The 26,561-nt window shown below is 56.0% G+C and overlaps 2 protein-coding genes across 4 annotated transcripts; one reads left to right on the top strand and one right to left on the bottom strand.

Moving 5' to 3' along the window:
* The first annotated feature begins 1,619 nt into the window (after nt 1-1,619).
* EXOC3 (exocyst complex component 3) lies at nt 1,620-21,286 on the top strand. Of its 3 annotated transcripts, none has more exons than XM_081053339.1 (13): nt 1,620-1,668; nt 1,813-1,990; nt 3,337-3,556; nt 8,828-9,509; nt 11,280-11,397; nt 12,166-12,291; nt 13,297-13,397; nt 14,996-15,106; nt 15,225-15,375; nt 16,492-16,614; nt 18,673-18,834; nt 19,284-19,411; nt 20,097-21,286. In XM_081053339.1, exons 2-13 carry the CDS (start codon nt 1,847-1,849, stop codon nt 20,266-20,268), a joined length of 2,238 nt encoding a protein of 745 aa, XP_080909465.1. In that variant the 5' UTR covers nt 1,620-1,668; nt 1,813-1,846; the 3' UTR covers nt 20,269-21,286. The 3 variants fall into 3 exon arrangements, with proteins under 3 accessions (XP_080909465.1, XP_080909464.1, XP_080909463.1); XM_081053338.1 differs by having other exon boundaries at nt 1,644-1,668; nt 1,763-1,990; XM_081053337.1 differs by having other exon boundaries at nt 1,649-1,713; nt 1,763-1,990.
* A 2,130-nt stretch (nt 21,287-23,416) lies between these two features.
* LOC308499787 (uncharacterized protein) lies at nt 23,417-26,322 on the bottom strand (the record flags this gene model as incomplete). Its single annotated transcript, XM_081053618.1, has 2 exons — nt 23,417-25,560; nt 25,761-26,322. 2 exons carry the CDS (start codon nt 26,320-26,322, stop codon nt 25,445-25,447), a joined length of 678 nt encoding a protein of 225 aa, XP_080909744.1. The 3' UTR covers nt 23,417-25,444.
* Nucleotides 26,323-26,561: the final 239 nt, after the last annotated feature.

The following is a 26,561-nucleotide window of genomic DNA, read 5'->3' as shown; positions in this document are numbered from 1 at the left end:
AATGACCGTGTGCAAACTTCCTCCATGCCTAAGGATCCCTTATTCATGAGGTTTTCTCATTTGTAACTTTTGCTGTTTTAAAATCCATCCACTTGTGTTCTGATAATTGATAAATTTGGACATATCTCTACTTGTTTTGTGTTCGTAGTTAGAGACCATTGGGCATTTCTGCCTTTCTTCCTATCCATATGGGATTGCTTGTTTCCTGTGCTCCTCCCCACCATTTGTTTGGAAGTCACAGCTGTTTCTTCAGTGGTTATTGTTAACGCGGATTTAACAGAGTTTAAATTGGACCTAATCAGGTCTCTGCTCCCCCCGTACAGACAAGGGTCTCCGGACACTGCAGAACAAGCCGCCTCACTGCCCTCCTGCTCCTGCCAGGGCGGAGGGGCCTCTCTAGTTTGCTTCTGCAAGGGGGGGTCTCAGTGAGAGCTTCCAGGCTGAGCGGGGCACGAACCCAAGTGAACTGCAGGCCCCTCGCTGAGTTCTTGGGGGCCTTTCCGACCTGGGGCTCCTAGTACCTGGAACAAATCTGCTTTTGGGGTTTTGTTCTCCCCCTGGTGCACTCTCACTGAGGGTGCCCCTCGAGCAGCCTGGCTTCGCGGAGGAGTCTCGGAGCCCTGCAGGCTGGAGCTGTGGCCCACGCGCCCGCGTGCCGTGGGTGTGCAGCCCGCAGCCCGGTGTCCCCCACGCCGCCGCCCCAGCAATGGTTTTGCAGCCCCCTGCTCGCTGCTCCTTGTGCTTCTGCCCGGCAACTCCTGCGCTGGCTGCTGAAGGCTGCTGTGCATGTAAAAAGGTGATGCTGCTTTTGTCGTCCTTTACAGGAGATTTTCAGTTACTTGGTTTGCCACAAGCAGAAGCCAAAAGAAGACCTTTAATCAAGGTTCAGCGGTTTAGTTTTGAGGGAAACAATAAGGTCCTTTAGCAGCGCTCCCGCCTTTGCTAACAACGGGAGTCGCTTCTGGGACGGCGCCGAGGCCCCACCAAGCATCGCATCTTCCGCGCTTCCCGGTGAGCCGAGGACATCGGGCACACGGGTGGCGTGGGGCCCGCGTCCCGTTTGATGCTGCGCGGCGCGGAAGCCTCGACCACGTCGGCAAATCCCCCTTCGCTCGTTTTCGAGACGCCGTCAGCGCTGCGCCGTCACAAGCACCGACTGTTCACATCCGTCGCTGCGCAGACTCGTCTCGGATCCGGGTGCAGGCGACAGGGGGCCGTCCCTGCGAGCAGCTCCCCTCCAGCCCCACGCGCGCGAACAGCGCTTCTCCACGACGCACACGCCCCGGCTCCCGGGCGCGTTTTCCCGGCCGGGCCCGCGCTGCCCCGCGGCCGCGCACCTGTGCCGCCGGCCCACGCGCGCTGCCCCCACGCGGGCCTCCGAGCTGTTCGCGCTCCCGGACGGGCCGAGACGCCCGTCGTTCCGAGTGAGCGGAGCGTGTGCGGCCGCCGCCCGCCCGCGCGTGCCCAGCGCTGGCGCGGACAGAGCCCCCGCGGCGGCGTGGCGGGCGCGTGCACAGGCGGGCCCACCCGCGGAGGGGCCGCCCCGAGGACGCGCGGCACCGGGCGCGGCTCGCGGGCACCGACGGCCCAGGCCCCGCCTCCCGCCGCGCGCCGGAAGCGGAAGGGGCGCGGGCAGCTCCCTTCCGGGCGGCGGCGGTGGCGCGGGCGGTGAGGCGCTGCGGGCGCGGGCGGGGCGGGCGCGGGCCCCGGGCGGTGGTCTGTCCCCGGCGCTGTCCCTGCCCCCGGCCTCGCGGCCCCTCAGGGCTGCGCCCGACCGTCCGCCCCTGGCGCGCCCGCGCCTCCCGCGCACAGGCCCCGCCATGACGCCGCCCGCGGCCCGCTCGCCATGAAGGACAGCGACCGGGAGGCGATGGCCACGGCGGTGCAGCGCGTGGCGGGCATGCTGCAGCGGCCGGACCAGCTGGACAAGGTGGAGCAGTACCGCCGGAGAGAGGCCCGCAAGAAGGCGTCGGTGGAGGCGCGGCTGAAGGTAGGCCGGGGCGGCGCGTTCCGGCCGCGGCTCCTGACTCCGGGGAAAGTTACCTTTCAGGCCGTGACGGCGTGCGGCCCGCCGCCCACCCGGAGGCGCGGTTAGCGCCGGGCGGGGCCGGGACGGCGGGGCCGGGGCGGCGGGGCCGGGACGGCGGGGCCGGGGCGGCGGGGCCGGGGAGGCGGGGCCGGGACGGCGGGGCCGGGGAGGCGGGGCCGGGGAGGCGGGGCCGGGGAGGCGGGGCCGGGGCGGCGGGGCCGGGGCGGCGGGGCCGGGGAGGCGGGGCCGGGGCGGCGGGGCCGGGGCGGCGGGGCCGGGAGGCGGGGCCGGGGAGGCGGGGCCGGGGAGGCGGGGCCGGGGCGGCGGGGCCGGGACGGCGGGGCCGGGGAGGCGGGGCCGGGAGGCGGGGCCGGGGAGGCGGGGCCGGGGAGGCGGGGCCGGGGAGGCGGGGCCGGGGAGGCGGGGCCGGGGCGGCGGGGCCGGGACGGCGGGGCCGGGGAGGCGGGGCCGGGAGGCGGGGCCGGGGAGGCGGGGCCGGGGAGGCGGGGCCGGGAGGCGGGGCCGGGGAGGCGGGGCCGGGACGGCGGGGCCGGGACGGCGGGGCCGGGACGGCGGGGCCGGGGAGGCGGGGCCGGGACGGCGGGGCCGGGACGGCGGGGCCGGGAGGCGCCCAGACCCGATGCGTGCGTTTGGGGCGGCGCTGCACCTTAGACTTGAAGAGCATGGCTGCTGCGGTTTCACCCAGGACTTCAGTCTGTTCTGACGCCTGTGGGTGAGCCGGCGGTCACCAGCAGTGACTCCGAGACCTTGCCTGCTCTGTTAGTGACTTCTGAGTGCAGCTGGGACTCGTGAGCGAAAGGCGTCCCTGCCCCGTGCCACCCGGTCCCCTCCCCGACCCGCCCGCCGCTGTGCCCCTGCTGACTGGCGGCACTCTGAGGGGCCCGCGGGGCGGGTCCGCACTGGGGCTGCCGGCCCGGAGCTCAGCGGCCGGTCCTGACAGTCTCTGCTCCCAGGAGGGCTGCGCAGGCACCGGAGCCCCCGGGACATCGTGCTGGGGCCTTCTGAACCTACCGCGGGAGGGGCGGCAGGGGGCCCGCGCGCACTTGTCGTCCATGGTCTCAGCTCGACGGCCTGTACTTGGGAGGCTGTGAGGTCGTCTCGGGAAGTTTTGGGAGGCGTTCTTCTGTCCCACAGAAAAGAAGGGGCGCTGCTTGGGCATCAGGCCCAGGGGAGTTTCTGTCTTTTCTGGGTACCGACTGCTCCCTGCCGTTGAAATGTCGTGTGTGCTGGAGCCCGCTGGGCCTATGGGTGTGTCCCTTGCCGGCTCACCGCCCGCTGTCCCCCAGGCCGCGATCCAGTCGCAGTTGGACGGGGTGCGCACGGGCCTGAGCCAGCTGCACAACGCACTGAACGACGTGAAGGACATCCAGCGGTCGCTGGCCGATGTCAGCAAGGACTGGAGGCAGAGCATCAACACCATCGAGAGCCTCAAGGATGTGAAGGATGCCGTGGTGCGGCACAGCCAGCTCGCCGCCGCTGTGGAGAACCTCAAGAACATCTTCTCAGGTAACCGGGCCCCGCGTCTGTGCTGGGGGGACAGTGTGGTTCCCACCTGCAGTTAGCTGCTGCTTTTGAATGCGGATGGAATGGTCAGTTGAGCAAGTAACGGTGAGTAGTTCTCTGCTTGGCGCGGAAATGGGTAACAAGGCAAGCGCCGCGTCAGCAGCGCCCCTCAGTGGCTGTCGGGAGAGCAGCGGGCACACCGGACCACCAGGTGCAGAGAATAAAGAGGCACCATCCCCTTGAAAGGAGCCTGTGGTCTGGGAGGAGCTGCCCTGTGCCCAGATGGAGCGAGCATCCCCCGAGGGAGAGGTGATTAAGGAGAGCAGCAGTTTCCCCGTGGAGGAAGAGTGGGCATAGGCCACGGCCCAGGAAAGTGGGGACAGGGGAGGGGCCGGACTCGGTGAGGCCTTGGGGCTCCTGGGGGTGGTGTGGGCGTGATCCTTTCTTACAGTATCTCCCAACACCCCCCATAGTGTGGGAAGAATGCTCCATGGCCTGCCATCACCTGGGTGGGGCTCCCGGTTCAGCACAGCCGCCTCATGGGTGCTGTGATTGGAGCTCCTCATCTGCCCTCCAAGGCCCGTCTCCCCTCGTCCCCTTGCCTCTGTCACAGCCACCAACATCCCAGCAAGAGGCCTGCCTTGGATGGTCTGGCCCTTTCCCTTCCTTCATCCCATGTCTGCCTTCAGTGAGTTCTTTTTGCCTTTCCCCAAACTGCTCGAGCCCTGAGTGTAGCCTGCTGTGGTTCTTCCCGTCTGCCCACTGCTGTGATGGCCTCGCTCCTGCCACGTCATACCTTGGGGACCTGTGTCCTGGACTCCTCATGCCTGGGGAGGGTCTAGTGGCAGCATTGTTGAGTATCTAGCCCAACTGCTTCCTGCGTGCTTATCTTCCTGGGGCCGTGACCGAGTTGCTTCTCGTGTCCCCCCAGGAACGGCACAGCAATGCCACTCTTGGTGACTGGTGACTACCTGGAACTAGAACAAAGTCCCCACACCAGCCCCTTCTTCATGACACTCAGCCAGGGCTTTCCCAGTTTCCCTCTGCTTACACTTCCTGTTTCCTTCCACCTTGTAACGCTAATGCCAGGTGACCCCAAGGTTCCTTTACCAGAAGCGGTTCATCCACAGAGTTGGAAATAATCCTCTTCCCTTGATGAACAAATGCCTCCGTGTGTACGTGTCTTATTAGGGTGCTGTGCTTGTTGGCTCCTGTAGACTTTACACGTTGCCTGTGTTCAGTGGTGCCATGCACACAACCCCCCAACCCCCACCATACACACACTTCTCAATGTAAATTTCGTACACATGATACAAAATTCAGCGCCTTGACCAAGTGAACGGCTCTGTGCTATGAAGTCCTTTCACGTTGGTGTGCAGCCATCACCACCTCCCTCTCCAGAACTCTGCATCTCACACAACTGAACCTCTCAGAACTGGGAGAGAAGGCCCTGGAACTCTGCGCCCATTAAATGAGAGCCCCCCATTGCCTCTCCCGCCAGCCCTGTACTGGTTAGCGGTCTACTTAGGTTTTCTGTTCTTGGTGATTTAGTCTCTAGGTTGTGCGTGTCCAGGAAGTTACCACTTCATCCGGGTTACCCAGTATGTTAGCACAGAACTGGTCGTGGTACTTTCTTACCCTTTCCATGTCTTAGAATTGGTAGTAATAGCCCCACTTTCATTGCTGATTAGAGTATTTGAATCTGTGTTCTTGTTTTTCTTCACCCATCCAATTAAAGGTTTGTCAGCTGTGGCTCTTTCAAAGAAGTACCTTTTCGTTTTGTTGATTTTCTCTATCATTTTTCTGTGCTCTGTTTCTCTCTGTTCTAATTGTGACTGTTTCCTTCCTCCCACAGCTTTGGGTTTAGCCTGTTCTTTCCGAGTTCCTCGTTGATTTGAGCTCTTTCTCCTCTGTCATATGTTGACAGCCATCTGCTCCTTGAGCACTGCTTCCCTTGCATCGCCTAAATTCTGGGGTTTTGTGTTTTCATTTTCATTTGTCTCTCAGTATTTTCTAATTTCGCTTGTGATTTTTTTTCTGTGACCCAATTGATTAGAAGTATATTGTTTAATTTCCACAAATCTGTGAATTTCTTATCTGTTACAGATTTCTGACTTGATCCATTGTGGTCAGAGAAAACACTTGGTTTGATATCTATCTTTTAAATCTATTGAGATTTAATTTGTGGCCTAACCTATGGTGTGTCTGGAAAATGTCCCACGTATACTTGAGAAGAACATGTGTGCAGCTGTTGGGTAGAGTGTTCTGTATATGTTTGTCAGATCTAGTGGCTTTCTTGTGTTGTTTAAATCCTCTATTTCCTTACCTGCTTCCTGGTTCTAGCTACTGTTGTGAATGAAGTGTTGAAAACTCCAACTGTTATTGTACAACTGCCTGTTTCTCCCTTCAATTCTGTCAGTTTTTGCTTCGTATATTTTGATGGTCTGTCTTTAGGTGTGTAAATGTTTACAATTGTTGTATAGTCTTGCTGGATTGAACCTTTTATTAATACCAGGGTGCCAAAAAAATGTATACATATGACTTGTAGTCATTTTTCAATATCGGTGTGTATTGAGTATTACACTTATAATAGTTTTTTTCCTTTCTTAAAATGTGTATACATATTTTTGGCATCCTCTGTATATACTTCTTTGTCTCTTGTAATTTTTTTAATTTCAGCTCTATTTTGGCCACCCCTGCTCTATTTTGATTACTGATTTCCATGGACTATCTTTCCATCCTTTCACTTTCAATCTGTGTTTTGGATCTCAAGGGAGTCTCTTGTAGATAGCATACAGTTGGAGTGTATGATTTTTTTAATCAATTCTACCAATCTGTCGTTTGATGGGAGAGTTTAATCCACTAACATATAAAGTACTTGCTGATAAGGAGGGACAAATTCCCATTTGCTTTCTCTATGTCTTACAGCTTTTTTTGTACGTTTTCTGCATTATTTTGTGTGTCGATTTTTTTTTTTTGTACTGAAACATTTTAATTCCTTTCGTATATATTCTATAGCTATTTTCATTGTGGTTTACATCGTGGGGATTACATTTAGCATCCTAAAGTTATGACACTAATTTGAATTTATCCCAGCTGTCCCCACCTCCTTTCAGTTGTTGATGTCACACAATTACATCTTTATACATTGTGTATAAACATAGACAAGTTTTTTTAATACCAAAAACATAATTTCCAAAAACATAGACAAGGTTTTTTTAATACTTTAGTCTCAAATTACATAGGAAACAGAACGTGGGATTATAAACCAAAATTATAACAATACTATATTTGGACTAATCATTTTTTTCTCTAAATGTATTAAATGTCTCTTAAACTGCATACAATAAAAAGTAGAATCACAAAGCAAAGTTACAATAATACAGTGGTACCTCGGTTCTCTAACATAACCCGTTCTGGAGGACCGTTCATGTTCTGAAACGATAGAAAACCGAGGCACGTTTTTCCCGTAGAAAGTAATGCAAAATGGATTAATCTGTTACAGACCTTTAAAATCAACCCCTAAAACTGCAAATTTAGCATGAATTTTACTATCTAATGATACCATAGATCCATAAAATTTACGGTGTTCGTAAACCGAAATGTTCGTCAACGGAGGCGTTTGAAAACCGAGGTACCACTGTACTAGCTTTTACAGTTACCCATGTGCGTGTTTTTGCCAAGATGTTTGTTTCTCCATACAGCTTTGAGTTAGTGTCTAACATCCTTTCATTTCACTTCCAGGACTCCCTTTCAGGGCAGGTCTAGTGGTCACAACTCCCTCAGTTCTTGTTTATCTGGGGCTGTCTTAATTTCTCCTTCACTTCTGAAGGAAGTTTGTGCCAGGTATAGGATTCTAGGGTGACACAGTCTTTTCCTTTTAGCATTTAGAATACACCAGCCCACTGTCCTCTGTTCTCCAAAGTTTCTGATGAGAAGTCTGCTGAGAATCTTACTGAGGATCCCTTGTGTGTGATGAGTTGCTTCTCTTTTGCTGCTTTCAAGATTCTCTTGCTGTCTTTGGCTTTCAGCAGTTTGAGTATGTGTCTCACTGTGGGTCTCTGAGCTTTTCCTACTTGGAGTTTGTTGAGCTTTTGGACGTTTATATTCATGTCTTTCACCAAATTTGTTAAACTTCCACCATTATTCAGATAATCTCTCTCCCCTTTCTCTCTCCTGGGATTCCCACAGTGTGCATGTTGGTCGGCTTGCTGGTGTCCTGCAGGTCCTGTAGGCTCCTTTCATGCTTCTTCAGTCATTTTTCGTTGTGCTCTCTTCTAGTTTGCTGATTCTCTTTTCTGTTGGCTCAGATAGGCCTTGAATCCCTTAAGTGACTTTTTATTTCAGTTATTGTACTTTTTAGCTCCTGAATTTTGGGGGTGGTGGTTTCTTTTTAGAGTTCTTCTCTCTTCATTTATAGTTGTATTTCCATTTTGTTTATGTGTCGTTTTCTTGACTTTCTGCACACCTTCCTTTAGTTCTGTGAGCATATGCAGGCTTAAAGTCTTTGTTTAGTAGATCTGCCATCTAGTGTTTGTAGAGGACAGCTTCTCTTGGTTTAGCTTTTCCTTCGAGCCTCCTTACTGTCCTATGCTGTTGTCTGCCTTGTGATTCTTTTTATTGAACAATGGACATTTGAATCTAATAGTGAGATAACCTGAAATCAGATTCCTTTCTTCCCCCAAGTATGCTGATTTTTGTTCATTGGTTGAGTGCTGTAGGCTGTGTGTGCTGAGAATCAGCCTGGGATTTAAACCTAAGGTCTTCTCAGGTCTTGTCTGAGCCTGTGCCTTCGCCTGAGGTCGTGCAGCCACTTTCTCAATTCCCCTGTATGTGAAGTTGCTTTGGAATGTCCTAGTCTTTAAACATCTGCCTTCCAAAAGAGAAAAAGAAAATAGAAGGGGGTAAAAAGACACTGGTCCTGGAAGTCCTCTGGAGGGTGAGGGGCTTTCAGCGATGGGGGTATGCGGCAATAAGGGGCCGCTTCTGTGTCTGCACTTCTGGGATCAGAAGCAGCAACAGCAGTTGGAGTACAGATCCCCAGGATTTGGAGGGCAGGGTCCTTTTTGCTCCCCTGGTACCCACCCAAGCTGTGTGCGAGCTGCTCCAGGAACACGGGACAGGGGCTGGGGGACGGTGCCTTCGGTAGACTCTGGAGTTGTTGGGGGGGGGGGTTGAGGGCAGGCAGACCCCGCTGCCCCCTGCCCTGCCATCTCCCGCCATCCTGCAGCTCCCTGGATAGTGTTCACAATGCTGCCTTGTGCCTTTCCTTAGTGCCCGAGATTGTGCGGGAGACCCAGGACCTCATAGAGCAGGGGGCACTCCTGGAAGCCCACCGGAAGCTGATGGACCTGGAGTGCTCCCGGGATGGGCTGATGTACGAGCAGTACCGCACTGACAGCGGGAACACGCGCGACATGACCCTCATCCACGGCTACTTCGGGAGCACGCAGGGGCTGTCCGATGAGCTGGCCAAGCAGCTGTGGATGGTGCTGCAGAGGTCGCTGGTCACTGTGCGCCGTGACCCTACCTTGCTGGTGTCAGTAGTCAGAATCATTGAGAGGGAAGAAAAGATTGACAGGCGCATACTGGACCGCAAAAAGCAAACTGGCTTTGTCCCTCCCGGGAGGCCCAAGAATTGGAAGGAGAAGATGTTTGCCATCCTGGACAGGACCGTGACCACCAGGATCGAGGGCACGCAGGCAGACACCAGGGAGTCCGACAAGATGTGGCTTGTCCGCCACCTAGAAATCATCAGGAAGTATGTCCTGGACGACCTCGTCGTCGCCAAAACCCTAATGGTTCAGTGCTTCCCGCCCCAGTACGACATCTTCAGGAGACTCCTGGGCATGTACCACCAGGCCCTGAGCATGCGGATGCAGGAGCTCGCGTCCGAAGATCTGGAAGCAAACGAGATCGTGAGCCTGCTGACGTGGGTCTTAAACACCTACACCAGGTAGCTGCACTTGGCCTTGTGTTTTCTCTTTCGTGGACACTGACGTAGGCAGGTGCTGTGGTTCTGCTCGGGGCAGTGGCTTCGTTTTCTGGGCCGCGTGTGGGGGGCCCAACCTGGAGGTCAGGACCCAGCCTCTGGCTGGGTGAGTGCTCCTGTCGGGGGTGTCTCTGTCCATGTCACCCAGCCACTGGTATCCGGCCCATGTCCAGCAGTCTAGGGCAGGGTGCACTGGGTCCTGAGTGTTTGCTGGGCTCTAGCCACTTCCTCCCCCTGGGGACGCTGTGAGCAGGTGAAGACATGGGGCCCAGAGATCCTAGAGTCCCCTGGCTGGTGGGACACCTGCGCACTCCTCCCCCAGGTTTGGTTTCTTCTCACCGGTTTGCTAGAAAAATCACTTACCCTTTTCACATTTCAACCTTGGGGCTTAGTCATTTCACAAAAGGGACATGAACCACTTTATTTGCACATCAGTTTGGGGTAGGGTTTGAAAAATGAGGCACTGTGGGGCGGGGGGGCGGGTATCCCGAAATTCTTTAAGATTAACTAGTGGAGAGGAAAGCACGTTTTGGGAATAGAAAATGGTATGAGTACTGCGCTGGAATTCTTTCAGCCTGTCTTGTCACTAGTGTGCAGAAATGAATTAAACCTCTTATAGTAGCAGAGAGGTTTCAGGATTTGTTTGTTGTTTGGTAACTGCTTATAGTAGAGAATGTGTACGTTTTAACACAGAAAAACAGAGCCAATATTTTCTTAACAACTCTCATCATGGCTGGGGCTTTCGGAGCCCCCTGTGCTGCCTTCGCATAGCTCGGGAGTCCCAGCCAGTAGTCCCCTCCCTGCAGCTGTGACCTATACCTGTCACCCGTGTGGAAGCACCATTACAATCATCTTCATTTTGTATGTGGAGAAACTGAGGCACAGGGAGCCATGTGCCCAGTTCACACGGCCTGCGAGTGGGAATAGGATTCAAATCCGGGCCCTGGGCCCTCGCCCATGCTCCAGCCACCTGACCTGGTGCGTGCATCTGTGTGACGCCCAGTTTCGTGGGTGGTTTTGTTCTTACCACACTGGGAGCACGGCCCGGTCCTTGGGACTCTGGACAGCTTTCCTGTTGGTCACCCGTTCCAGCCGAGCGCACGCTCTGGGAAAAGTTGGGCTGCTTCATGCTACAGACATTTTCACGCTGAGTTCCGATTCTTGGGTGAAAATAATCTAGGTTAAGTTGATAGTCTTGTATCGTTTGCAGAATTTTATGAAGTGCTTTTTCAGTCGGCCAGACCTTGGATTCCTTATGTGAAGTGGACTAGTGTCATTTCAGTCCGTGCTTAGGGAATGCAGTGTAAGGCAGAGGAATTTTCTAAGCAGCCGAACCTTGGGCTTTTAGAAGCCAACCATGTGCACAGGTAGTAAGTGTTTCTAGGAACATTTTTTCCTGAAGGTGCTTTTTCCTGAAGTGACATGTCATTGTCGCTAAGCGTGGCGTTGGCACAGTGACACTCTCACTGACTTGGGCTTCACGTGGATGTCGTGTTCTCTGCTCTGGACGTTGCTCTCCAACTTCATAGAGCATATCTGTTTTGCACTCCTGTTTGCCCCCGGTTCCCCCTGGGAGGCGCCAAGCGTAGAACAAACAAGTCTCACCCTCACGGGGCTCCTCGCACTGACTGCAGCCATGAGGATACCCGTGTCTGTGTGGAAAGGCACAGCAGCGTTTCCCGGAAAATTGTCTTTCTGTGTCGTTAGCCTTTCTCATCCCTGCTTCTCCCATAGCACAGAGATGATGGGGAACGTGGACCTGGCCCCTGAAGTGGATGTCATTGCCCTGGAGCCTCTGCTTTCTCCAAACGTGATCTCTGAGCTGCTGGACACGTACATGTCAACTCTCACTGTGAGTAGAAAGAACAGTGTGCAGCCCTGACACAGGCTGTGCGCAGTGCCGGCTGCTGCGCCGGCTCTCGGAGTCAGACTGGCACTGGAGGCAGTGGCAGAAGCAGGCGGAACCCTACCTTGACGTTGGCTGTTTCTGGCAGTTTGGGTTCGCCGGTCACATGAGGAGAGTGGCCCCATGTCCAGTCCTGGATCTGGAAATTGTGTGGGGTGTGCATTCCACAGGTGCGGTCCCCATCTCTGGCTGGAGGAGTGTCCTGTCCCCAGTAGGCTGGCGAGACCCTGATGCCCCGCTGATGGGCAGTGGTGCCGGCCAGCCTGTTAGGGCTGAGCCTGGAAGTGGGAGGTGGCAGTTAGGGCACCGAGTGCTACCCACTGACCCCAGGCGATCTCAGAGCAAGATGAGGTCAGGCCCTGCTTCCTGGGCCCCTGCACATGCAGACAGAGGCCCACGCCCAGAAGCAAGAGGGGCTCTGCATTCTGAGGTGACAGCTTGTGTCTGGTCTTCGACGGTCCGGCCTGCCAGAGGCCGTCCAACTCTCTCCTCCGTGTGCTGCTGACAAACCCTGCCTGCCCTCTCAGGGTTGGTCAGCGGAAGCTGGCGGGGGCACCACGCACTGCGATCTGGCCCTGGGGACGACTTGTCTGGCGTCCCCTTGTTGGGGAGCAGGGATTCCCAGGGTGCTGTTTGGATCTGCAGCTGCCCTGCTGTGCCCTTGGTTCAGGGGCCTGTTCTTCTCTTCCTTCCTATCATGCTGCACTTCCATAGTCAAACATCATTGCCTGGTTGCGGAAAGCTCTAGAAACAGACAAAAAAGACTGGGTAAAAGAGACCGAGCCGGAAGCCGACCAAGACGGGTACTACCAGACGACACTGCCGGCTATCGTCTTCCAGGTACCATCTGTGCGTTTCTGGGGCTCATTCCGGGGGGTTAGTGGGTCTGCAGGTTTTACAGGTGAACAAGGTGCCTTGTTTCGTAGCGAAGCCTGCTCAGTGCCAAGACCCTGCTATGTCTGCAGCTGGAGGAGCTGAGGGTCGTACCTGCCACGTACTTTTCCCAGGGTCACCGTACTTTTCCTAATCCTTTTGGACTTGATATGGAACCTAATTCTGTGTTACTGTGATGCTCAGATTTCTGAGTTTGCTTGTTTGGAGTTTTCTGATGTCAACAGCCAAGCAAGATGTGTCTTCATAAATGCCACAAAATTGAGTCTACCCTGATGGGTTTGGGAAAGAGGCCTTTAGACTTGAGCAAGAGTCATGCTTTCTTACGGTTAATTTACATTTTAATGCCAGACCGCCTGCCGGTGGCCACCAGTGCCCTCCTCTTGTTCTCTGGACCATGGAGTTTTCTCCCTCTGAGTGTGGTGCTGGCAGTAGGAGGGCTGAGTCTTGTTGGAATATTCATGTGGCACTTTGCTGACAGGGCTGGGACTCCAGCCGACAGAGCTCAGTGCTGGTGGTGTTTTTCTCTGGGTGACACCATTAGCTCACCCTTCCTTTACCCTGGAAACGGTGGCGTCATGACAGCTCCTCTGCGACAAGGACCTGGAGTGAGCACTGCCTGCCGGCCCTTCCCTCAGCAGCAGTGTGTCCTCCGAATTGTTAAGAAATCCACAGCACAGCTCACAGCACAGCCCCTGGCGCCCGTATCACCTCCTTAGGCCCCATCTCTGTTAGCTTCCCCCACATGGAGACCTGCCTGTTGGGGGTAATTAGGAAATGATTCACTTGGTTTTCTACCCAATGAGAAAGTTGTTTGTTTAAGTAATTTTGTGGTTTTTCAAGTGGTTTCATTTTTTTCTCTGAATTTGAACTGTCTAGTGAGCAGACGAAGGGGTAATATCATGGGAAACCTGTGCTCTTCTGAGTGTAACTCATAAATTCTTCAACTTTCAGATGTTCGAGCAGAATCTCCAAGTTGCTGCTCAGATAAGTGAAGATCTGAAAACAAAGGTACTAGTTCTGTGTCTTCAGCAAATGAGCTCTTTCTTAAGTAGGTACGTATTTTTGCCAGTGTGCTCATTCTGAAAGTGCATGTTTTTAAAAATTAAAAGCAAAAATGTGTTGCTCCTAGTATGCCTGCTGTTAGAAAAGAACTTAAGGCCGGGTTGATCATACTCACCATCTTCTGTTATTTAGAAACGGAGCCTTTCTTATTCTGACTTACGGAGCCTTTTGAGTGGATTACAGCAGTCCCCTGAGCCAGCCGTGTCACCAGGAGTTAGGGTCTCCTTACACACTTACCCTTCCTGTTGCCTAAATTTCCAGGCGGTGGGGTGTGTTTGGGCGGGGGACAGCTCCAGGCCCAGAGGTCACTTCATGTTCCCACACGGGGAGGGCCCCTCCAGCAGAGCCAGCCCTGGACCAGGGGTTCAGGAACTTTGTCTCCAGGACATCTCCTTCCCTTTGAATTGCTCGTAAAGATTTCCAGACCTGTGCAGAAGTAGACAGAACGACATAAACATAGGTTCAAAAGCTGTGCCTTCAAAGTCACCCTGTGCTTCACCTGGCCCTCCCCTCCCCCACTGACATAACTAAGAGAAATCCCAGACATTGGGACATGGCACCGTGTCCCCAGCGCTGTCCACCTTGACTAGAGTGCTGTCATCCCACACAGAGCGCATAGTCACGCCACGGGACCCCGCACAGCAGGTTGCCGACACATCCCTTTGTGGCGTGGGTCCTTTGGGTTCTCAGGTCTCTGGAGTAGGACAGAAGCCCCTCCCCCTCATCACGCCTTTCGCTGGTGGGGACTCACTGGTCGTTTCGTAGGGTGACCAGCCTCCCCCTGCCTGCTCCAGGTACCGTCGGCCCGCAACGCACAGATGACTCTGAAGGCTGGTGTGCCCCCCTTCCCCCTGATCACTGCTGCTTTGCAGGAATCCTGATGTGGCGGCACAGTCACCGTGTGTGTCCCTCTGCCTTGCCGGCCCAGAGCTGACAGCCAGGCTCACTTAGAGTCCCCATCAGCCTCCTTCGGGCTGGTGGCCCGAGGCGGTCATTCCGTTAGAGGACGAGGTGGCCCTGTGCTGTAAGGAGAGGGTGTCCCCTCATCTCGGCCTGTGACTGCGCAGCTTCCCGGGCAGCAGGGCAGTGCCGAGCGATTCTCTGCATGTGGTGCCAGTGCAGCCCCCTCGGAAGGCCTGCTGTGCCCTGGTGTCCGGTGGGGTGTGTGGGAGCCTGCCCAGCGGCATGTGGCCATGTCAGCCATTGGTGTTCGTGACATCTGAAGACTGATTGATTTCTCATTTGGTCCATTTAGGGAGAGGTTCAGGAGGGGACATTTCAGCCAGCGTTTGACAGTGTTCCCAGGACTGTTGTATGCATTTCTGGGCGAGTTGTGTCAGATAAAAGGAGATCGTGTTTCCCCAGCTGCTCCCAGACACACAATACAGAGGTGCTACAGATACAGCTTTTACTGATCCATTTAAAACAGGCGGCGTCTCCGGTTTTCCATTAGTGTAGGGCATCGGAAATTCTTCTATTTAAAGAGTCACCTGGTCGGGTGTCTGGTGTGGAACGCACCTGTGGGGTGCCATGGTGTCATGCTGTTCGCAGCCCCTGCCCGCTGAGCATTCGGTGACCATGTCCCCAGGTACAGAGACGAAACCCAGCTGTACAAGGACGATCACCTACGGGACCGGCAGAACCCACCCTGCTATGTGCAGTACATGGTCGCCATCATCAACAACTGCCAGACCTTCAGGTAAGGGGCGGGGGTGCCAGTGAGGGGGCAGCAGGCAGCGATGGGATTGGGGGGCGGGCTTCGGGCAGGGGGGCAGCGGCGGGTGCCCTCCGCCTCCTGAGCCGCCCTGTTCCCACAGGGAGTCAGTCGTCAGCTTGAAAAGGAAGTACTTGAAGAGCAGCGGGGAGGAGGACGTGTCCCTGAGCCAGCCCAGCATGGACGGCGTGCTGGACGCCATCGCGGATGAGGGCTGCCGCAGCCTGCTGGAGGAGGTCTTCCTGGACCTGGAGGTGGGGCGCCAGCATCCCCCACGCTCAGGGCCCTGGTCTTCTGGGGAGGTGCTCTGTGTGGTGCAGGCCCGCTGTGCTTCTGCGGCACAGCTGACTAGGAGCCCTCAGTGAATGCAGTGGTTACAGTGGAGTCTCACGTCAAGGGAAGACGCTGCACTCCTAGCACAGCCTGGTGGCAGGCCAGGCCAGATGTGGGCCTGGAGCTCACGTCACCTAGACCAGGCTCAGTTCTGAGTAAAGGTAGAAACCAAAGTTATTAACAAAACGCAGCTAGCCTGGTACCAGAGGCATGATACACTGAACAAAGAAGGCTTATTTTAGAGCTGTGGAGTTGGTTCAGCATTTTATAGACGTGTTGGCAGAAAGCAGAATATGTTTAAAGAATAAAGCCCGGGTTACCTCAGGTCCCCTGGGAAGAAGCTCCTGGATGATGGAGCTTGTAGGATTGTTTCATGGTGTCTGCAACTTTCTCGAAAATGGTTTGGAAAACAAATGAAATGTATGCCTTTGTGAAATCATTTCAGAATACACAAAAGACAATGGGAAAGTAGCTAAAGGATGTGAATAACCACTTCACCGAAAAAGGACCGCAGGTGTCCTACGCATGAAACACAACACCCAGTGTTACTGCTCTTCAGAGACATGCACGGTGCACTTGTCGTTCGTAGCTTGGCAGGAGGGACCGTAGCTAGCACTTGGGGTTGTCAAGGGCATGAGAAAAGCTGCTGTGTGTTCTGTGTAGAATTGACCCATGCGGGTGGGGCGGCTTGGAAACATGAATCGGGGGTTTAGTCTGCATACTTTTGGAGCAGTTCCATTTGTAGGAATTTCACTTGCAGAAATGTACAAGTTCACTGCAGCATTCTCTGTAATCGCAAACTGAGAGAAATTGTAAATGTCCGTCAGAGTTGGTTAAAAAGATGACAAAATGTCCGTGTCACAAGTACACGTAGTCATTGAAGGAAATGTGTGCACCCATGTTTGCACACCTCACAAAGGAGTGTGCTCACCCAAGAGGCATGCACACTCACGTCAGAACAGGCAGGCAGCGCCTCCCTCCTGACGCACGTGATCTGGGGACAATGGAGGTGACGTTGACGGGTCTGTGCTTTTCAGCAACACCTCAGTGAGCTGATGACAAGGAAGTGGCTCTTGGGATCAAACGCTGTAGACACCATCTGTGTCACCGTGGAAGACTATTTCAACGATTTTGCCAAAATCAAAAAGCCATATAAAAAGGTAAGTGTGCGGCAGTCACGTGCTGTGAGCTCGCCTGTGTGCTGGAGCCCACGTGTTGTCCTGTAGAATGCAGTGTCAGGTTAGTTCTGTGAGCAGAAGTTCACAGGAGGTTTTATTGACCCAAGATAGATAGTGTCTAAAGAGAAGATGGCGGTGGAGGTGATAGGACTTCTGAGTGAAGAAGGAGACCATGCGTCTACCTTCATGCCTTCTGACACCCCACTAACCCCACACTGGTGCGTGGGCACAGGTGCCGAGCCCTGCAGGTGGGGGGCAGTGACCCAAGAGGCGTGGTCCCCTCTCCAGATTCCCGCCAGGGCACCCTGCGGGCTGCCAGCCTTTCTTCTCCAGCAGAGGCCCCGTGACAACAGGGAGCCCATGTGTCACCTGCTGTTGGAGTCTCCGAGTCTTATCGGAAGCCACTGCTGTGTCCCCAGCTGGGGTCCTCATCCAGGGCTCGGGTGCTCTTCTCAGGTGTACTCAGGGCCCTGCCTGGGTTTTGCTGTGTAGCTGTTAAAACTGTTACTTTGTAAAATCGGGCTTTCCACCTGTTTAGGAACGTGAGTGGTTTTGTTTTCTTTTTCCCCCTTTCTTCTGCCCCCCCCCCCCCATCCCTCCAGTTCAGGCCGTTGTTTCTCAATCTGGTTGTGTAGGACTCAGCTCCGTCGCCCAGGCTGGTGTTAGGAGCCTTGCGCTCCCCGCAGCTGAGGCAACGTGAGTGGTTTTCATATGTTGACCTCGCATGCAGACACTAAACTTTCTGATGGATCCTGGGCTTGTGTGCAGGTCCTCTGGTCTCTGCAGGCAGGTGGTTCATCTTTGACCATGACTGTTTATTTCTGGTCCTTATAGCTTTTATGGTCTCTCCTAGTCTTCCTGCTCTGGACGTGGAGCGTCCTTGTCTAATTCTTAACTTGAAATTCTTCTGCCATGACACATGGCACCAGCATGGAGACCCAGGTGTCTTAAATCCGCCTGGCTGACGGGTCCCTTCAAACTCCGGGAGCCTCTGGTGCGGAGGTTGGTGGGGCCAGCTCCAGTCATGGTTGGATCTCCTGTTGTTTGCACAGTTTGAGGTTCTACTTTTTTTCCTTCATACATTTTGTGCATTGATTCATAGTTGGTGTTTGATCCCATTTGTGGAGCCCTTGGGCTGGGGGCTTGTCTTGGCCAACGTCCTGTCCTGGGGACTCGTCTCCTGGTACGAGTGGAGCTCATGCCTGAAGAGAGAACGTTTGTTCTGCCGGAAGCTGGGTCTGGTGGCCCCATGCGGCTGCTGGGTGCCACCTTGTTTGTCTTCTGTGCGCCGTGGGGCCCCTCCCTTTGGCGCAGGGAGTGGAGTAGACACAGCTTGTTTGGCCTGGGACTGATGCCGCAAGGCCTGTCTTCGCAGCTTTATTGACACGTTTGTGGTGCCTGCCTGGTGCCTCCCACTGTGTGCGCAGGTGTTGTGAAGAGAGCAATGGCCTCTCTGAAACTCCCCAAATGTGCAGACGGTTCCTCTTCTCTCCGAAGTTCTGTCACCTTTTGTACAGACCACTAGTTAAACAGCCTTCTGGACAAGGCGCAGTGTCTGCTCCGCTGAGGCACATCGGCCTGGGGGGCTGGGAACTGGCCTGGTACCCCGTCCCCCCAGGAGCCCGCACTCCATACCTGGTGCAGTGCCCGGGAGACACGCACAGCTGGGCGCGTGAAGAGCGGCTGACCGGGCCACCAAAGGGGTGTGCTGACGCGTGGGCAGGAAGCCATCCTGCAGTGACGTCAGCTGCCAGAGGGACATGTCACCAGGGCCTGCAGGCAGGCATGGCTTCGGGGAACTCGATCCTGTTTGCTCTGAGGTGCAGGGCCAGTCCCGTGGTGCCCACTGCATGGCTCCTGCCCACTGTGGCCGTGTCCACAGCTCTGGTCACCATTGAGGGCTCTGGCACATTTCTCCAGAGTCTGGTTCCTGTGTTCACTGGGGACCAGGAGGGGCACCCTGCTGTACTCGGCTGTGTTCGCGATGTCCCGGTGGGGTCAGGGCCTCAGCTGCACGGCGCTGACTGTCCCTGTCCCCAGCGGATGACGGCCGAGGCACAGCGGCGTGTGGTGGTGGAGTACCTGCGGGCCGTCATGCAGAAGCGTATCTCGTTCCGGAGCCCCGAGGAGCGCAAGGAGGGCGCCGACCGGATGGTGCGGGAGGCCGAGCAGCTCCGCTTCCTCTTCCGGAAGCTGGCTTCTGTGAGTGCCGCCGCCAGCGTGTGCCCTGTCCTGAGCTGTCACTAACAGGTGCCATTCAGCAGCTTCGTCAGGGTCCACCCGGGCTTTCCAGGCCAGTGGTCACATCAGTCTCATCAGGAACCAAGCTACCATGTGACTGTTCCTGTGTGACTAGGAAGGTCTGCATGCACATCTGACCTGGGGGTTGGGGCACACACGCTCAGGGCGGCAGCTTGTAGACTGTTCTGCTGGCAGGGCAGCAGTAGCCGGACCTCAGCTCCAGGCACAGTGCTCAAGCATCCCCTCCCTCATGGGAGGTGTTGGTGACCCCAACCCCGTCTCTGCTGAGTGCTCTCACGGGACCCGCCCTGTGGGGATGAGTCTGAGGTGTCTGTGGGAGGGGGCCGGCGTGGTCATGAGGGAGTGAGAGCCACAGGTTGTTGTGCTCACCGCCTCCATGCTCTCTCCAGGGGTTTGGCGAAGACGCGGCCGGGTACTGTGACACCATCACTGCTGTTGCCGAGGTGATCAAGCTGACAGACCCATCCTTGCTCTACCTGGAGGTGTCGACTCTGGTGAGCAAGTACCCAGACATCAGGTAACGCTTCTGTCTCAGCTGGAATGTGGGGAGCAGAGCGGCAGGGTTTTCCTTGGGGTCCTGCGCATTAGGTGTGACCCCAGGCGTGACAGTATGCCAGCTCCGGGCTTCTTCAGGGATGAGCTGGGCAGATGCCAGCTGTGAGCAAGGTGGGCTTCTGGATGCAGTGGCGGATGTGTCACGTCTCCTGTGCCCTCCTGCCAGCCCTCCCCGGTCCCTGCATCCCATAAGGGTTGCAGTGTGGGTGGGCCCGGCAGGAGCTCGCGGTGCGTGGGAAGGTGGCCGAGCACCGTGGTTTTAGGAAGCTTGTGCTATGCTTGTGATGGACTGAAAGAAGGGAGCTGATGTGCCACGCCTGGCAGGACACCCTCCAGCACAGCCGTTGCTCTGGGCTGGCTTAGGGGCCAGAGCCAGTGCTGCTGTGCCGTTCAGCGTTCCCCTGCTCTGGTCAGTCTGTTTAAAAATATTTAGGAAAGCAGCCTGCACACAACTGCAGTTTTCGAGTAAGAAAAAGACCACAGTCATGGGAAAACCTAGGTTTCTCTCCCTCTGATGGGACACGGGGACCGGGTGGGGGTGTACCTGTCATCTGTGCCCTCCACCCAGTTCTAGGGCTGGGAGGCTCACGTCAGTGCAGAGCCGAGCGAGTGCAGTGCACCCCACACCTCTGTCGTCCCTCTCCCAGGGATGACCATATCGGTGCGCTGCTGGCCGTGCGAGGGGACGCCAGCAGGGACATGAAGCAGACCATCATCGAGAGCCTGGAGCAGGGCCCCACGCAGGCGAGTCCCAACTACGTGCCCATCTTCAGGGAGATTATGGTCCCCAGTCTGAACGTGGCCAAGCTCCTCAAGTAGCCCACCACCTTTCGGCCCAAGTCTGACCCCACATTCTCTACCCAGCCTTGGGAACGTGACAGCCAGCACCCGGTTCCGAGCACATGGCTCCCTAGAGGACAGGTGCTGTGGTGGCAGTTTCTGGTGCCTCGTCCTGTTGTGGGCGAGGGTCATGAGTGGGGCCCTCTGGGTGCCCGCCTTCTGAACTTCTGCTGCTTAATAAAGGTCAGAGCTGCAGGCGTCAGCGCTGCCGTGAGGTTTCTTACGGGCGACCTTATGGGCCCCGCTGGTGTCCCCACAACTCGGCAGTAGCCCTGGTGCCCAGCAGGAGTGGCCGGGCGAACCCTTGCTGGTAGGTGAGCAGTACCAGCAGTGCCAGGTCCGGTGACAGCAACGTGAACGCAGCGTTCATCTAGTGCTATTGGGATCTGGGAGCCGTGCTGACGCCTGACGGGTCCCTGCGACCTTGCTGTCATTCAGCCGTTTCCACGGCGTTAATCTCCACACCAGGCTCATGGGAAGCTACACCCGGACAAACGGTGAGCCCGTGACCCCCTCACCACTGTCAGCAGATTCTGCAGTCGGGCGGTGCTCTGGTGTCTGTGTGCAGCACAGGTCCCCAGGTCCTGGCCAGTTCAGGCAGGAGGCGCCCGAGCTTCTCCGTCCCCTGCAGGATGTCTCAGGTGCAGGGTCAGTGGACACGGGCTTTTTCCTCTAAGACATGTCCGAGATGGCGTTTTCATTTCATGAAAAATTCACAAATAGAATCAAAACTCAAGTAGAACTGAGTAACTGAAAATTAGATGCCGTTTTTACAAGTCCTGGCTCAGGAGCGATGGAACCTTCCTAAAGGTGTCAAGCTAACGTCTGTGTCTCGAGAAACGTATTAATCTGGGTCCCTACTTCCAACCTGCCTGGAATGGCATCTGGTAGTGCACAGTAAGAATTTTTAAGTAATTGTTTATCGTCATTAATCATTGCCCCTTTAATAATAAAAATACATTATCTTCACTCCAAGCTACTTCTGGAGTAAATGTTCAGGGTGAGTATTCAGTTGATGATAGTAGACCCAAGTGGTACGTGTTGTGTTGGCCGATGTTTTGTTCTCATCGTGTGACAGTAACTGGTCACGCCCTCTTCGGGGATGTCTGCAGTAATAGTGGGCGAAGCATTGGCTGCCCAAGCTGAATGCCAGTGTCAGCACAGTCCCAATAGTGGGTACACGTGATCATGGGGTCAGGCTAGGATGTGCTGGCATGGTGGGGGGAACTGTGTTCCTGGTGGGTGGGCAATGGGTGTCCACGCCAACAGCACCACGCTGAAGGACAGGCAGCCTGCAGCTCGAACCGGGAGCTACCTCATCTTGCCTTAGGCACCATCGAGTCACCAAGTCTCGGGGTCACTGTAAAAACACCTGCTGTTCAGCTGAAAAAACAGCTTTGAAGTTAGGGAATTTCCCTGACTTGGGGGCTCCTGACCATGTTTGTTTAGCTGGTGAGAACGTGTGTACAGTTGCCAGTCAGCCACACCTGGAGTGCTGGCCCTCGTATGTGTAACGCACAGGCCAGGCTGCTGCCATGAGAACACCCCAGAACACGGGGCCTGAAAGCGTGGGGGTGTCTGTGCAGAGGAGACCAGTCGTGGCTGGGGGGATCCCCAGGGCTGCCCTGCCTTGCACTCCTGTGAGGGCACACCTCGGTCAGGATGGCACCCAACAGCAGGTGCCACCAGGGCACAGACCAGGGACACAATGAGGAGAGGGGAGGTAGGGGCCCTAATTTGATGTGATTGTGTCCTTACAAGGTAATACCAGGTGAAGATGGGGGGCGAGGGGCGATGCTTCTGCCAGCCTAGGAGCAGCAGAGATGGCAGAGCTGGGAGGACCCTACAGGTACAGGGTGCGCCACCCTGCCCCCACCTCAGTTTCTGATGTCTGGTCCTAATGTTTTGTTGTTTTAAACCACCGGTTTGTGGTGCTTCCTGCGACAGCCTCAGGCAGCTCCTTTCTGGCAACTGACGTGGTGGTCAGACTTCTCAGAAATTCACTGTGGACTCAACTCAGATGCACACTTTCTTAAACGTTCCCAACTTGATTCAAATGAAAGGTGTGTTTATGTGACACTGAGACCTCAGGGATGACCTGGGGATGATTGCTGGGCTGCTTGCTGTGTGCTTGTACCTGGGGGAGCGGGATTTATCTGGGGGACAGGGTCCACTGGGGCAGGATCCACCTGGGAGGCTGGCACGTGGCTCTGTTTCTTGGGTCCACCCACATCTGTTTCCCCCACCAGCCTCTTCTAGACCTTACAGATTCCCTCTGTTTACCCGGGCTCTGGACCCCATTGTTCCCACCCAGCTCTCATTTCAGCCACAGGACCACCCCTTGGATGTCTCAGGTGCTTCATCCTCCCACTCAAGCTGGGGCGCTGCTCCCCTCTTCCCGGGGCCTGTCCTCTGTGCACTGACGAGTCACAGGGAGTGAGTGGTGGGTGTGTGGGGGACAGAGCCAGGAGTGCAGTTTTCAGGTTCTGGCCCTCACGTGGAAAGGTGCTGGCTCAGGTAGTAAATGGTCATCAACTGTGATCAGATGGCCATCAGCTGTGGCTAGTGGGCCGTCAGCTGTAACCAGTGAGCCATTGGCCACTAATATAACTGCTCTGGCTACGCTAGCAGAAAATGGGGGCTAGCAAGAAGATGGTGGCTGAGCTAGCAAGAGCGGATTGCAGTTAGCAAGTGGGGTTGGTTGGTTGGCAGAGAAGTTGCCGGCATGTTGCAGATCTTGTGGCTCCTGCTTCCTGTCACTCTGGCCCAGCTGCCAGCGGGAATATAGTGATATGACTCCCTTATCCATGGCTCCGTGGGTGTTCCTTCTTGGCCTCACCATATCCTGCGTTCTTATGTGGGGAGTGGGACCAGATCCCCCACATGACACCCTGCATGACAGGGTGTCCGCCCGTCGGTCAGGGAGGGACCAGTTCCCAGGCTGTGCTCACAGCTGTGTGTCCAGTGACTACGCACCAGCCAGAAGGGCCATCTGCCTCACATGCATGTGCGTGTACACACGCTTCGGTGTTATTCTAGCACCAGAGCAATGTCGGCTTCCAGGGGACTGCTCTTTCTGTCCTCCTTTATTAGATTTCTCATTGGTAAACAGTTTGTACGCAAAAATGCCTTAAAACGTTTTTAATAGACTTGATCCGGCAGTCATGGCAGGGTCTGTGATGGCGCCTGCCCGGGCACTGCCAGCTGCATATGGGGGGCACTTTAAGGCACATCGAGTGTGATTTGGGTTATACAAAGATCACGTTCACAAGATTAAATTCACAATTTTCTCAACTCAAAATACATTTCAATTCCAGTTTCAATGAAATGCTTCCTTTAAATCTCCTTTTACAAGATCCCTAGTACACAGCATGTGAGCACTGTGATGAAATTATTTTCAAGAAGATGCAGAAAGAGAAGTATCAACTCCTGAATTTGTGTGCTTTATAGTCTACCACAATGTAGGCCAAAGTTCAGTAGTAAATAAATAGGCATTCTTTGCTAATAAAAAATTTTACAACAGTTTTCCTAAGGAAATACATTCATAAGACTTTGTTTACACTGTTTCACAGTGACAAGAACAGCTAGAATTCTCATGTAGGAAACGTATCCACAGCTTTAGGACTCCTAACACTGTCAGCAGACAGAGTTCTCTCGAGCACTGAAATGTGGCGCTTGGGATTCTGGGAGTGAGGGTTCTTGCCCGGAACTTTGGTTCCATTATGGCCATACTTCCTCTGTGCTGGTCACCTAACAAAACCTGCCCGACCACCGCAGAAACAGGGCTGAAGGGCTTGTCCAGGAGACATTGTCAAACGGATTCACCACCTGGCAGTACAGAGTGGCAAACGGGGCATCCAGGAACTGCCCCTGAGCCACCCTGCCTGACGCAGCGTCTCACCCTGCAGTCGGGTCCAGCGGTCCAGTTAGGTTAAGGCAGGACCGTCTGGGCTGTGGACCTGGCCTGCTGGGGACGAACCACGCCTCAGTCGGAGCAGACAGCATCGCCTGCCTGTAAACGTGCTAGTGGGCCTGGGATCACTAATAGGCAGGGTGTGCTGTGCAGATCATAGCTGCGTTTTGTGGCTCTCGGAGGTGACTGAAATGGTTGCAAGGTGTGGGGAACAACTACTGAAAACCAACTTCCTTCACCTGTGGTTTTGTGATGGCTGGGCTGATGGTCCAATGAGCAGCCCCCCACCCCTAGGTAAAGAGCCTTCTGTGTTGGTGAGCAAATGCTGCACCGACTGTCCTTTTTGCTGACACTTGTTTTTCTCGAGCAATTGTAGACTTCTCCGTTAGGGACTAGGTGCATACCATTAAATCCTACAAACGGCTAGTACTCCTTGCCTGTGTGGCTGTGCAACCTGGAACAGCACGAAGTCTCGTTTCCTGCTCAGAGCTGAGCCTGGCTGCTTTAGGAACAGCCTAAAGAGTGTCCTAGGAGTGTCCCTTTCATCCCCACCTCTTCCTCACACAAAACACTAGTCCGGTAAAGGCAGGGGAGGAACAACTCAGCAATGCTTCCCTGGCTCACTGCCACCCCAGGACGGAGGTCTCCCTCCAGAGGCATGGAGGGCTCTAAGGCCACATTCCTGAAACCTTGGAGGGAGTGGCAGGGGGTCTGTGCTACATTGTCAGGGCAGAACCAGGGGTCTTGCAAGGATCTGAGCCCCCTCCAAGTCCCCTTGGCACTCCAGGAAACAGCAGCTCCCACAGGCTTCCATCAGCTTCTCCCCTGCTGTGGTGAGAAGGGGCCACTCCAGGACTGGCTGTAATTCTAAACCAGAGTTGCTTGCTGGGTGAAGGCCCCACTGTGTGGGCGCACCCAGGCGGCCAGCACGACCTCTAACCCAGCCTGGGCTATCTGCCAGTGTCAGGTGGGACGCTCAAGCCACAGACCAGGTGTCTGGGCATGGGGCAGCAGCTGGTACTCAGAAGAGGCCACACAGAGACCCAGGCGCTTGCAGGACAAGTGCTGGGCTCTGGGAGCCTTGACACAAAAAGAATGAACAAAGGTGTTTCTGCAAGTGTCCATAGTCCGTAAGGTGACAGGTTCAGAGACCTGGTAAGTGGATGTGATGTCATCACACGGGGCCTCCAGCACGCACGTCCCCAACCCCTGGGCCGGTGAATTGCTCCTGGAGTCAGGGCGTCAGACCTCGGGGTGAGCAGCATGGGGGCCTGAGAGAGGCCAGCCTGGGCCTGGCATCGGGTAGGTATTACAGTGGGCAATCCTCATTTTGCTTGGGTGTCCATTTCGCCACAGTGCTGATGAGAGAATAGACACAAAGTGGCAACTCACACCCCAAACATGGAGCACGGCCTCTGCAGTCCCAGGGCCCTTGCTGTCCCTGAGCCAGGGGTGACAATGGGCATAGTAACACGCAAGTGCCAGCTCAGTTCTGAACCAGGACAGGTGGACGGGAGGACCCACGAGGCAGTCTCCTGGCCAGGGCACCGGCACAGACCTCCCAGGAGGTCCGGGGGCGGCTTGGCCGCTGTCCATTTCCTGCGGGTGGCGCCAAGTAACCCCGAGGTGCAGGTCTTGCAGCATTTGGTCCCTCGGGGCCGATTCCCAACCAGAGTCCGGCTCGCCGCAGATCCCACGCCCAGTCTGCATGCGGGAGCGCCAGCGGAAGGCCCCCGGGGCCGAGGCCGTGGGGGGGACACCCGGCGGTCGCGGTCGTCACAGCGGCGTCTCCTCCTGCTCCAGCGTGTGCGGCGGCGCGTGGCACGACGGCGGCAGCGACGACAGCTTGAGCAGCGCCGGGCGGCGGCGCGCGCGGGGCCGCTGGAACGAGCGCCGGCTGTGCACGCGGCGCGCCGCCGCCGACCGCGCGTGCGCGCCAGGCAGCCGGCGGCGCTCCGGCCCCGCCTCCAGTGCAAGCCCCGCCTCCGACGCAGGCCCCGCCTCCGACGCAGGCCCCGCCCCTGGCTCGTGGTCGGACGCCGGGCTCTGGGTGGTGGGCGGGGCCGGGGGCGCGATAGGCGGGGGCGGGGGCGGGGCCGGAGCCGGGGTGGGCGGGGCATGGGGCGGAACGCGCAATTGCTTCTCGGCCGCCGGCGGGACCTCGCGCGGGGAGGAACGTCCAGTCAGCGGCGCGTCGGAGCCCGTGTCACCTGCGGGGGAAGCCAGCGTGAGCGCGGGGCACGTGGGGGCACAGGAGGGTCCCCACAGACCCAGCCTGGGGCCCACCCCGCCACCTGCGAGGCTCTGGGACGCTCGGACGCCGCACCCTGGCTATGACCCCGGTGATGGGCCAGCCGAG

Source organism: Rhinolophus hipposideros, assembly GCF_964194185.1.
Source record: "Rhinolophus hipposideros genome assembly, chromosome: 7".
In the NCBI taxonomy this organism is placed as follows: domain Eukaryota; kingdom Metazoa; phylum Chordata; class Mammalia; order Chiroptera; family Rhinolophidae; genus Rhinolophus; species Rhinolophus hipposideros.
Note: the sequence above shows the minus strand (reverse complement) of the source record. Positions and strands in the feature narration are given on the sequence as shown.